Source organism: Opisthocomus hoazin, chromosome 22 (genome assembly GCF_030867145.1).
Source record: "Opisthocomus hoazin isolate bOpiHoa1 chromosome 22, bOpiHoa1.hap1, whole genome shotgun sequence".
Taxonomy (NCBI): Eukaryota; Metazoa; Chordata; class Aves; order Opisthocomiformes; family Opisthocomidae; genus Opisthocomus; species Opisthocomus hoazin.
This window is the reverse complement of record NC_134435.1, coordinates 11,157,184-11,169,699: the sequence shown is the minus strand read 5'-3', so window position 1 is coordinate 11,169,699 and position 12,516 is coordinate 11,157,184. Positions and strand designations below refer to the sequence as shown.

General features: G+C 39.7%; 1 protein-coding gene across 2 annotated transcripts in view; it reads left to right on the top strand.

The window, feature by feature from the left end:
* Nucleotides 1–12,516, top strand: part of CPEB4 (cytoplasmic polyadenylation element binding protein 4) — a 44,405-nt gene that overhangs the window by 11,911 nt on the left and 19,978 nt on the right. For both annotated transcript variants that reach the window (XM_009931122.2, XM_075441656.1), the window contains exon 2: nt 1,038–1,119. In XM_009931122.2, coding sequence (XP_009929424.2) covers nt 1,038–1,119 — 82 coding nt within the window. The remainder of the gene's footprint in view (nt 1–1,037; nt 1,120–12,516) is intronic.

The window sequence follows — 12,516 nt, the reverse complement described above, 5'->3', positions numbered from 1 at the left end:
GAGTTCCTCTTGGACACAGAAAAATTAAATTCAAGGTGGATTAATTGTATAAAGTTCTATCCAAGTGTTTCTACAAATGTGCAAATGGACAAATACATAGGTAACATGGACATTGTGGGAATGAGAGTGGTTTTTTGCCTCCATTAGTGACCTTTTATGATACTGTAAAGATTTCAAAATTTATATATAATTTCAGTTATTCTGAATTTGCTAATTAAAATAATGCAGTGCCACGATATTTTATGTTGTCTTACGCTACTGTAACATCAGATTTGTTTAGATGTGGAATTTATTGTTTTAGTTGGGAAAGTCTAAACCATACATGTGTTAAATGATGGCTTTGGTTAATATGAAGGAGAAATAATTGGTAAGTATACTTCAAATAGCTTGCGATAATGAAACAGTAAGGTACGTGAGACATCTTGCCTCCCATTTGTGGAGTCCTCCTTCAATTCTAGTAATGCTTGGAATAGCAAACTTGCAAATTCAGGCAATTAAATCAGAGCAAAGTTGTCACCTAGTAAACCAGACTATTTGGAACACTACTGCTTGTATTGTGAAATACTTTATAATTACACAGAATTTGAACTGGCTGTGCAGAATTAGATTATTTCAGTCGTTGAGGTAGTAGTTTAAGTGAAGGAAATTCTGTGTGTCTCTGGAATGTAGATTTTCTTAAATTCAGGCTGAAATACCTATTTTCTGAGTTCTCTTTGCAGTTCTGTCTCCCAGGATGGGATCTTTACTTCCTGACTGTGAAATTATTTTTAACAAAGTTTAATTGCATAGCAAGGAATACCAACTAAATACTGAATTGGGGTTCTTAGATGGTTGGTTATGATAAATATAGATCAGATTCATATTTCAGAATATTCTAATTTTTAATATTCCTATATCAGACTGACTTTAGTGGTGTATGTGGTTTTGTTTAATTCTGCTGTAGTAACGTCGAACAAAACTGAAGTTTTTTATGTTTCGGATGGTCTTGTTTAACACTGTGTGTTGCCTAAACTGGCTTTGTTTGTATTTGCTTGCAGGATCGCACAAGGACTTTTGACATGCATTCACTGGAGAACTCGCTAATTGACATAATGAGAGCTGAAAATGATTCACTGAAAGGTAAATTTAGAAAGAGACTATTTCCTGCAGTAAATAATTGGGAAGAGGTGCTTACTTAGAATAAGAAACTTCAGTTTTGGTTAGGAAAAATAAAGTTGCGTTGTGCACCTAATGCATGTCAGTCAGCTTGGGTAAGCCTCCTTTTTTTCAGTTGTCTCTAGATGAAGCTGTTGCAACACCTGAGCACTTGGTGTGTGTTGTCTTTACACAACACAATGCGAAACACAAACATAAGCTGATCTTTTGTGTAAGTTGCCAGTGTTGTTTTTGACAGATACAATGTGTGTAGCCTGTAAAAATGATCAAGTTCAGGAATCTTGTGCAGCTCAGTGAGACATAACTTTCTGCTTAATAGTGTTTTCCTGCTGAAGTCATAGTTCTTTCTGTCTTGGGGAAGAATGGGGTTTATCGATGTCATTTTGAGAAGAACACTGAGTACTTCATAATTTTTTTTAGTTCTTTAGCTCTCTTTCTGTTGCTGCCTTGAATTGCAGAATTCTTTGTACCACTGGGAAAGGAAAAGGGGGGTTGGACTGACTTCGAGTTGGGATTTTTTTTTTTCTCCAAAGGTAATCTTTCTTTGAAAATACCTCAACTTACAAAGTATTCAAAGCATTGTCTACATATTTTATCTAAACCTGAATAGAAATTGCTTATGGTATATAATTCGGAAGTCTAGTTTCTCGTTCTTGTTCAGTATGATGAGTAATCTATTTCAGTTTGATGATTACTTGTGTAAGTAAAAGTAGTCAAACTCTTACTTATGCTCATTATCTAAGTATTCAGTTCCATTACCAGTCATGAGACCACTAAAAAAACAAACCTGCATTTGTGGTTTCTGAAAGCAAATTTATTTTGGTATCAAGGCTTGTGGTATTAATGAAATCTGGCTTGTTTTAATAGTGGTTCTTGCTCAGAAGACCAACCTTTGTTAAACTGGCAATAAGTTGCATTTGTTGCATTCACTGTGGTCTGAAATGCAGCTTGTGTTTCACATCCCCAGTACTGTGCAGCAATTCAGGGTGTTGAGAAACACCAAGCAATACACTTTCCTATTGAAATGACAAGGAGAGCTTGGTGTAGATAAAAGTAATACCAAATTAATTAAAAACCCAAAATACATTCCCTTCTTCTGTGGTGGGGGCCAGGCTTTTATTAATGACAGGTAGTACTAGCTTTCATTTGTTTTATATGCTGTCTGACAACATCCCATGCCCCCAACATTGTATACTGAATCAAGAATCAGGTACTCTTCCTTGACTGCAGCACCTGGGATTGGCCCTGAGACCTTCTGTTCAACTGTCAGGCCAGCTCAGCCCAGCTTTTAGCTGCTGAAATCTGGCAAGATAACAACCCAAGGTGACGTGGCTGCAGAAAAAATAAAATTTCCCTTTACATTTGAATGTAACAAAGTCAGGTTCATATGTATTCAGCAACTGAACAAGGGTAGTTCTGTACAGTAGTATGATTTTTAGTTTAAATGCTTTGAAAAGATTTTTTGCAATTGAAATACATTTTTTTGAGCACTTACCGTGTTTTAAGAATGATGGAAGAAGTGTTTCAGCAAAGAATATGCGTTGTTCTGATACATGTTAATTCCTGCTTGAGCTTGATTGTTAATCCCCTCTGCAGAGTCATCTATGGTTTGTCTAGAGTTTTGTATATGTTGTATCATACTGATTGGAACACAGTAATATCAATCAGATATTGTTCTGGTAATTATTTCTTAAGTTCTTTAAAAATTGTTCTGTTTCATGGTTAATAGTTAGAAAACTATAAAGAAAAAGCCTTAAAATTGAGGTGAAAAATTTCAGTGATTCTACATGAAATACTTTGTTGTGAAGTCTCATTTTTCAAGGATTTCCTCAGCAAAAGCATTGTTTGCTTATAGTGAAATACGCAGTATACTGAATTTGACTGCTGCTTATCTGGGTTAATCAGTGCATACAGTGCTTTTAAACTGAAGTTGGATACGCTCAGAAAGGAAAAGCTTCTGGGTTTGAGACTTTAAAAATAGCCCAGGCAAGACACTAATAAAACACGCTGAGAGCAATCTCAGAATGGCATGGAAATAATTTAGATGATCTAATAGGTCGCACTGCTATCTTGTGATTTTTTGAGAGGCTTTAATATTGACTCAACATGAGTTCAGTATATAACACTAACACCACCCCCCTTCATACTGTAATGGACTTTAAGAGAAATGGGTACTATGTTAAAATATACCTTCAAAACAACTTAAAGAGAATGGAAATGATGATAGATACCAGTCATAGTATAAGTACTAATTCTTCAAAATTTAACAAAAAACATTCACAGTGTGTACTTCTTGACTGAGGTGATGAGGCTGTGCTAGCCTTGGATTTGTTTAGGACAGTAGTAATTATGTTCTTGGGTTGTCTTGCTATATGAAATAAATAGTGTTTTTCTGCTTGAGATTCAAAGGTGAATCTTAAGTATCATTGATTCAATACATTCACTATTACCTTTCAATTCTTTTGATAGGCATTTTACATTTTTTTCCTCTCTTTTTAAGGTATATTTTTATCCCTGCTCAAATCCTCTTCCTTTGCTGAGCAGCTGCCATTTCAATATGTTATTTTTATCCACATGAGTGAGTGTGCTGCATGCTGCATAGCCAATGACAGCCTGCAGAAGCCTTTCCCTGGAGACTAATTGCATCTTCTTTACAATGTGTTTGGCCTTCGTGAGCTGAGCCTGGGATCCAGAGACTGATTTTTGAATCTGGGTCTTCCAGATGGCAATTTGAGCATTACTGTAATAGTAGTAGATTGACTAAATATTTCCTTGTTAATAAATACTTTAGAACCACAGACTTCAGTTCTTCAGTTTTATTACTGAAATATCCTATGGTTCAGTTCAGAATATAAGATTATTGCCTGGAAATTATGCAAGGTGAAATGGATTAAAGAAGCAGGCCAGTACATCTGCTTCTAGAACTGCAAAGCACTCTGGTAAAATTTGGGTGTGAATAGCTCAGTATCTGTATGAATGCTATGAGTGTGAAATTGGCTCTAAAGACTAAACATACGTATGCACAGAAAGAAGGGTTTTAGAAGTAGGGTAAGGTCAGAGTATACGTACAGACACTGGGAGAGAGAGTCAAACAGCAGCTCTAAATTTTAGAGGTGGAAAGTCCGAAGAATGAGAACTGGCATCATTCAGGATTTCTTTGAGGAAGTGGATGTACCTAATTGTATTTTTAAAGCAATCATCAGCCCCGTAATATTGATCTGAAAAACTATTTCAGATGTGAAGAAAGTAGGTAAACCTTATAAAATGTTCTTAAATGTTCTTTCATGAAAGGGATCAAAATAGTTTTGACAGCATTTTCTGAATACTGGATAAGAAACTGAAGTAGTTGTTTCTTTTCTAGCTGTAGGGATTATGCAGCATGTTCATACTAATTGAGTAGAATGGGCCATTTGGTTTTCTGTATGATCCAGAAAGTTAATGAGAATATGGTGAGAATCAGACCGGATTTCTGCCAACGGCTCAATAACAAAGGCTACAATTCTTTCTAGGGAAGTGATCCTTTATATATGCACAGGACAAAATCTGAGCTATTTTAAAATGTAATATAATAGATTTCAAGGGTTTTTTTCTTAAATTTTAAAACTGTCTTTGTTTCATAGCAATGAGGAATGCCTGAGGTTGGTGGCTAAGATCAACCTTTCTTCCCTATTCTTGGTCTGTATGAGGAGTCAGATGATCTGGTTACCGAGCTCTCGGAGGCCTCTGGCAAATGCGTACGTCTGTGCTGCTGCCGTCTTCACCCCTCTGCTGCCTCGTGTATGAGACTGAGCTCTTGCAGCGGGACCCGGTGCTCGTACCTCAGACTTCTGAGAGCAGCATCAACCGTTGATCCTGTTTGTGTGCCTTATCTCAGAACAGTCTTATCTAAAGATTACTCATTTGCAGCTTTTTAATGTATTCAACTTAGGATACAATGCACAAAAACTGTCACTTCTGCTGCACCAGGCTGTAGACAATTTTTGGTAGACAGTTATGGTTTGCTGTAATTGTCTTTGCAAACTGTCAGTCAATGTGTTGAGTGTTTCCTTCTCAGGATCTTCTTGAATTTTGCCTCCTGTACAGTAACCAGGAAAGGCTAGGGGGTTTTGCAGACTTGAGTGCATATTAATTAAGAGGAAAACCAACTGGTTTACTATCTCAAAATATTGCTGAGCTGGGTCTCGTATCAATAAACCACAGCCTGTGCTGATGGAGCTGTGACGGGGGAAGCGCAGTCTGTGTGAATTTCATGCGAGATCAGCAGCTCCCATTCCTGCTGCAATCCGCTGTTTTCAGCTGGGTTGGAGTAGAAGTGGTGTAACTCCTATTAACAAGCAAGGGTGTGCTTTGTTTCCAGATGCAGCTAATATTCAAATTTCTGGGGCAATAGTCAATATTTTGATTTTTCAGTGGTTGGGTATGCTGTTTTCCCCAGTTCCTCTCTCGGCAGCTGAAGCGTTTGTTGGGTTTATCCCTGCCTTTCCTGCACCTGGGCTTCTCCGGAGCCTGCCTTTGGCAATGGCCAGCCACCTACGGAGAAAATGCCATCACCTGGGCAACAGGGACGAACAGAAACCTGCCGTTAATCGGGACTGAGATCAGCCCGTAGATTGGATTCTAACCTTACGTAGACGTAATCACAACTATACATAACGCACGATTTTACATTCATTGGCTGATATCTAATAAACTTCCAGCTTTCTCCTTTAAATTGACATTTGGCTTTGCGGCTTGAACTAAATGCCTCTCAGAGATGCGTAACTTGATGAGGCTTAGAAAGGGACAACTTGATTAGGAAGGAAGAAATCATGCCTCAAACTTGCACAGAAACAGGAGGACTTGACCACAGCGGGTACGCAGTGAGAAGCCACGCTGCTCGTGAGGGCGGGCGCTGTGTTTACCGACGGTCCCTGCCGCGGCGCCCGAGCAGCCTCACCTGGCACTACCAAGTGCTCCGAAGTGGAGGTGAGCGCCGTTCCGCGTTCCGACGGGGGTGAAGAGCGGCTGTTTCGCAGCGGCAGCGCACTGAAACGCGGGTTACAGCACTCGGGTTTGGAAGCCAGCTCCCTCCTGCACGGCCGGGTTCTGGCTCAGAGGGGGCCCTCGGAGAGGCGGGGCTCTACACACCGCCCTGCCGCTGTTGCCTGCGTGGACTGACCCGACCGCTGCCTGCGCGCCCCTCGGGCCGCGGCCGCGCCGGGGCCGCCCGCGCTGGGAGGTGAGGATCGGCGGCGCGAGGTACCTGCGCGCTCCCGGCGGGCTGCCCGCGTGAGGGCCGCGCCTCGGCGCTGGGCCGTGTGCTCGGTGCTCGCGCTGCTGCGGGCGGGCGGACGGGGCTTCTGTGGTGGGGGGGAGGGGAGGAGAGCGCTGCCCGGACCGCGGGGCCCGGCGACTCTGGTCGGTCGTTGAGCTCCGATGTGAAGGCCACCGCTTGGGCTGTGCTTCCTGAAGGCGTGCTGAAGCCTGCGTGCTCTGCTCGGTGCGTGAGGTACCGGTGTTAAACAACAGTGGAGACGTTAAATATGGCTGGATTCTTAAAGACGCAGGCAGGCCCCCGCTTCCCCTCACGCCCCCCCCGTAACTCTGGCTGCTGATTCCTCGCCCGCAAACCCCGCAGGCCCGTCGCAGCGCGAGCCACCGGCTGGGGCTGTTTGTGTAGCCCGGGGGGGAACCTGAATGTGTAGACAGGGTGACTGTGAGGGTCAGAGCCTGGAAACTGGGCTGGTTTCTCGGCTGTCAGGTGATTGCCTGGTTTTGTGGCCCTGTATGCCAGAAGACAACGGGGTCAGTTTAAAGAAAAGTTGTTAATTTGTAGCAGTCTGGAATTGGCAGCATGTAGGTGGATGTAAGTGGAACGAGAATTTGCCCATTCTTTGGAAAACATGAACTGAGCACAGGTGGCCCTGAGGCAAAGGTGGAGTGTAATTTAGATTAAGACTTTTCAGATTTTTTTGCTTGATTATTCCTTGACTTTGGCACCTTAATTTTCTGTTATCAACTGCGAAAAGCCAAGAGCCATTTATACTGTCTCAGAAAACTTTGTAATCTAATAAATAATTTAAGATGTTTGTATCTGTGTACACTGATGCATGTGATTTAAAAAAAATAAAGCAGTAATGAAGTTACTGCTGTTTGATTTACTGTTTGCTGCAAATTCTCTTACTACGATGAAAACTGCAATAATCCCAGGACAGGGATGCAGCATTTAAGGTGGTATAACAAACATTTTTACAATCATCTGGAATAATTTGGGAAATTACAGCACAATCCAAATTATGTACTGAAATGTAGCAGTTTAGTATTTGTTGTCAGTGATGGAAAACGTCAGTTGGAAGAAGTGTATTACTGTTGACATTAAATTAATTCCCTTGGATTTATTGGTATTCTTAATTTTAAGTGTGTGGGAAGTAGTCTGTAGGTCATGGTGCTGCTCAGAGATTGGGGAATTTTTCAAAATGTTGACATTTATGTGCCTTTGGAATTGCATTCAGAACTTGAGTTTGATTTATGTTCAATATATATATAATGTTAAATATAGTACTGGAAGAAAGTAAAGTAAGGAAACAGCTACAGTTGGTTACCTATCTGGGTACTACTTTTACACAAGAATTACTGAGTAGTTTGAACTTTGTGATAATACCTGCATTTTTATAGAAATGCAGGTCTTGATAATGCAGGCGTCAAACAAACAACTAGATGTTTATACTTCACTACTGCAGGATTTTGAGGTGGGATATTAATTCAGCTGAGGGAGAACAACACCTTGATTTATGCTGTCTGTCTAAAACGGAGCCATTGAGCAATAAGCTAGAGGGTATTAATGTAACCACCCTTTGAGGCCAGGAAATTCCTTCCCCTGCCAGCACAGAGCAGTACAAATATCCCAGGGTTTTCTGATCCTGGTCCAGCTTTGAAATCAGTGTTAGGATTCCTGTTAACTTCAATGGAGTATGAGACCTACATTTTTTTTGTCCAATCTTGAAACATTTCCACAGGCCCCTTGCCACGCCATCCCCTCTCCAGAGTCTTTATGGAAAATCAAATGCCTTTCATACTCCTTAGACGAGGTATTTCCTAGGAATGTATATGCTGCAAATGATGCGGCAGTTAGAGATTTTTAAAACGCAACAAAACACTGAAATACTGCTAGAAAATTTTCATGTCTAAATCAGTGATTTGATCTTCAAGTGTTACAACCAACAAAATTGTGCTGAATTCCATGACAGCAGCCTTACTAATCTGATTAAAACCTTTGTACGGCTTTCTTGCTTTCTTTTTTGTATCTTTGTCATTGTTAAATTAATTCCATCCCTTTTTTTAGAACTGTGTTTAATCTTCTGCCTTGTTCAGTATCACTGTCCACCAAGTGCTTTTTTTTTTTTTCTTTTCTGAGCTCTCACTTTGATAATCTCTGACCATTCTGGATTATCTTCAAAGCAGCCTTTAATTTGGAGCTGTATGCCATGAGTAATGTCTGTTCCTTGTTTTAGAAGACAGAGAGTTCATCCGCCTCCCCTCCCAAACTGCCGAAGCTACCTGTCTTTTGTCTTTTTGCTGACCTTGTACACTTTTTTTCCTTGATATTAAATTATTAACTTTCTGAGTCTTTTGTTAGCCACGTCTTGCATACCCTCTACCATCATGTTCATCAGGCTAGAAATGGCATGAAAGGAGCAGAAAGAAAAGCCTGAAGTGCTTCTCTTAAACCTGGAGATAAAGAAGAAATGGGAGGTATAATGAGAAAGGGGATGAGTTTTGAGAAAAGATAAGGGGATGACAAATGAGGTGTAAGTGTAAAGGGGAACAAGCTCCTAGGATAATCATACAGAAACTCTTTTTAGTAGTTGGCAGTCTTTGCATACTGCCAAGATCAGCCTGAAATCTGATATTTGTATCAATTACTGAAGTTATGTTGAGAAAGAACTGTGACACATAAGGGATTTGTGTAGTCAGTATTATATTCAGTATCAGTATTATTTCAGTAAGAAGTATGTTCTGATTCAGCATTAGGTAGAATACGAGGTGAATCTGAAAATACATCTTACAGTAGATTTATCCATACTTGGCTTAATGTATTGTTTGTTGGAATGCAGATTGCTTAGCTGTGATGCTAGTTTTTTGGTTGGGGTTTTTATTTTTTTTCACTATAATGTTGGTAGTTGGACTTTCAGGTGAGTGGAGCAGTCATATGCTGCCTCTAGATATGCAAATGTCAAGTGTCTTTAGAGGTGCAGGGAGTGGTATTCTTTCAGCTTAGAAATCCTATTAACAAGAATCCCAGCTCAGCAGTCAGGCTGGATAGGTACAAGAAAAGGATAAATTTTATGTATGGTATGTGGACATGCTTGTGATAGATAAAATCAAATATGTAAACCAATTTATAATACATGAATAAATTCCCAGTAATTTATAATAATGTTACATACAAATCTTCATACTGTCATTCGTGTTGGTGCACAAATGATGAGGGAGATGGGGATAGCTTTCTGAAGGCATTCTAAAGAATGTCTTGGTTGTGCATGTTTAATTTTAAATTGTTACAATAAATAGTGTTGGTGTCTGGTCCTGTATACCATTTTGAATCTAGACAGAGGAAATGGAGTCCTGATTCATTTAAAATAAAGTTTTCTGTTTCTCTTCCCATTTGGATTGTGTGTGGAGAAATGCGTAGTACAGTTTTTTCACATATATTACTGGAAAAATTAGTGTCTTATCTATGCTGTTTACTGTAAAAATGAAGAATGGGGAGATGTTATGCTGCAGAGACTTGAGCGTGCCTCATGTTGACTTGCTAAGTTACTATTTCCTTATTGTTTGGGAGTGAAGTAAGAGGATGCTTAAAAAAAGAACAAAGGCCTCATGTTGCATTCCGGGCTGTCTTGTGATCGTTCCTTCCACAGACAAAAATAAGTTGCTTTGAACCTATTATTGTACTTCAGGAACTCTGGTTTTAAATCTTGCAGCATGTAAGTGTATGCCAGTGTAAACCCAGTTCTTCCAAGTCCCATGCAAGAATTGCATTTCAGGTTATTCGTTAAAGCACGGGCAGAATTCATGGTATAGGTATGATGGTATAGGCAGACACCAGCATTTCTTGAGGTGAAATGCTATGTATAAAGAATCCAGGAACGCAGTGCCTATGAACCATGACTGGAGTGGGAGGTGTGTGAAGTTTTTGCACCTTTTCTGTATGTTTTCGTAAGTTGTTCAATAAAATCTATAATAGTTTCAATAAATAATTCTTGTCACTTAAAAAATAAATTCTGTCTAGCGATTTGTAGTATATGACATCCCATTCTTTCCTTCCCTTCTGTCAGAAAGTCCATCATTAGGATGTGTTTTGGAATTTACTGAAATTACCACATTTGAAGTAGTTCTGTGGCTGAGAACCTAATTTGCTCTTTGCAGGCAAAGCTGTGTAATGCTTTTCCTTCTCCCAGTTGCAAACTCTGCCTTTCATTTTTCATTTTTCAAGTGAATGTAGTAATAGTTTAAGTGCTCAGAAGATAAATGCAGCCAATTATTCCATATCATAAACTGGTAGATGTATGGAGGGAAAAGATTGGATGCTTTTGTAACTTCTTGTCTGTTCTCCAGAAGTCAGACATTAATATAAAACAAGGCTCAGAGCCACCAGCAGTAGGGTGCCTGCTTTTCTGAAATACGTGTATAATTCCAACTAACATCCAGTCCAGAGGGTTGCGCTCTATGATTTGTTTTCCTGCTTTTGGTTTCTTGTCTCTGACCCTGTGGGGGTTCCTGGAGGAGAGGGAAGAGTTATATTCAAATATGTATGATATTTAAGGGTTCCACTTATATTGATTTGCAGTTACCCAGTGTAACATAATTGGAATTACGGAAAAAAATATTGATACCTTGTAGACAAAGCGGTAGCTATGTTTAGGATTTATAGCAGGTTTGTTTAGGAGAAGATGTCCCTGTATTCTGCTGTTTGATAACGGAGAAAACTTCAAAGTTAGCTTTGAAGCTTTTGTATTTTTGAGAGGAGTGAGACTGGATTTGGTTAGTCACCTTTCATGAGTAGTTCTTGAAATGTATGAGAGATCATCTCTTGAGGTTCAGTCCACGTGGCACTGTGCTAGTCTGGCAGACTACCTGAGAGCATCAGCAGTAAAGGAATAATAATGGTGGTGGTTTTTAAAGCTCTCACGCAAACCGAACTGCAGTGTATTCCTTCTTAACCATATTTTCTTCTTTTTTTTTTTTCCATTTTCCCTTCAGACTTATGCTTGAAATAGCATGCTGGAGGCATGTCTAGGACTTTTTGTCTCAGTTGCCCAATCTGGGAGTTAGCTGGAGCTTCTCACAAAGGTGGATTTGAAGCAGTGCTGCGCTGGACTGGCTGAGTTGAAAGCACGTGCGCCTTTGCCCTGGGTCATCCAGTGACAGTGTCTCTGGGTACCACAACAGCTGGATTTGTGCAGTGCATGGGAATGAGAGCCATTAGTGGGCTTTTGTTTTTTCCTGAAGATTATTCTTTTCAGAGTATAACTGCACGATCTCTTCAGCGTGGCAGTTTTGCTTTAGGCAGGTTAAAGCCCTGAAAACTTGGAGCTCATTGCACAGGCCTTGGAAACCGTAGCTTTCACTTTCACTGTTTCTCAGATTCTCCCCCCTGGTTATTTGATGTATAAAGTTGTCAACAATCAAACTATTGGAAGTTATTATGCTGATAATCTGCTTAGTGCCATACAGTCAGGTTCTACCTTGTTACCTTGTGAACCCAATAAATTCAACAAAATCACAGGTAAAACAGTATTACCATCAGAAGAGCCTGCGCTAAAAAGGCTTTTATAGGTAGATTCTCTTCAGGGTTTTAGAATGAAACCTGTTTGCTTGTTGTGTATTAGTTGTGTTTTGTGACAGCAACCTGGAATTTCAGATGAAAGATTGTAGTCAGACCTGTATGGAATACCAGAAACTTCATTTTGTTAGTGTTCTCAACAGAAGGAATGGGTGAATACTTGTCTTCAGACATCTGGCTTTACTTGAAATAAAGCATAATACTTACATCTACAGTAGTAGTCTTCTTTTTCAGCATTTGTTTAGACATTTTGAGTGTAAACTATAGCTATATTTTTCATCACATGCTTTTTTTTTTAACATTGTGTTTCTTTAAAACTAAATTAGGAGGAAAAAATGCAGGTTTTTGCATCTCTGCCGCTTAATCTGTTAATCCTTTATTTTACTTTGCAGCCAAATGTAGTCTACTTTTGTGGTTTCATGTTGACTTTGACATTGCTAAAAGTGTGACAAATGTAAATTCTCCAGATGTCTCTGTAGAGGTGTTTAATTTTTGTAGGATTGTCTTAGATGAAGAAGATACTATTTGAATGTTTT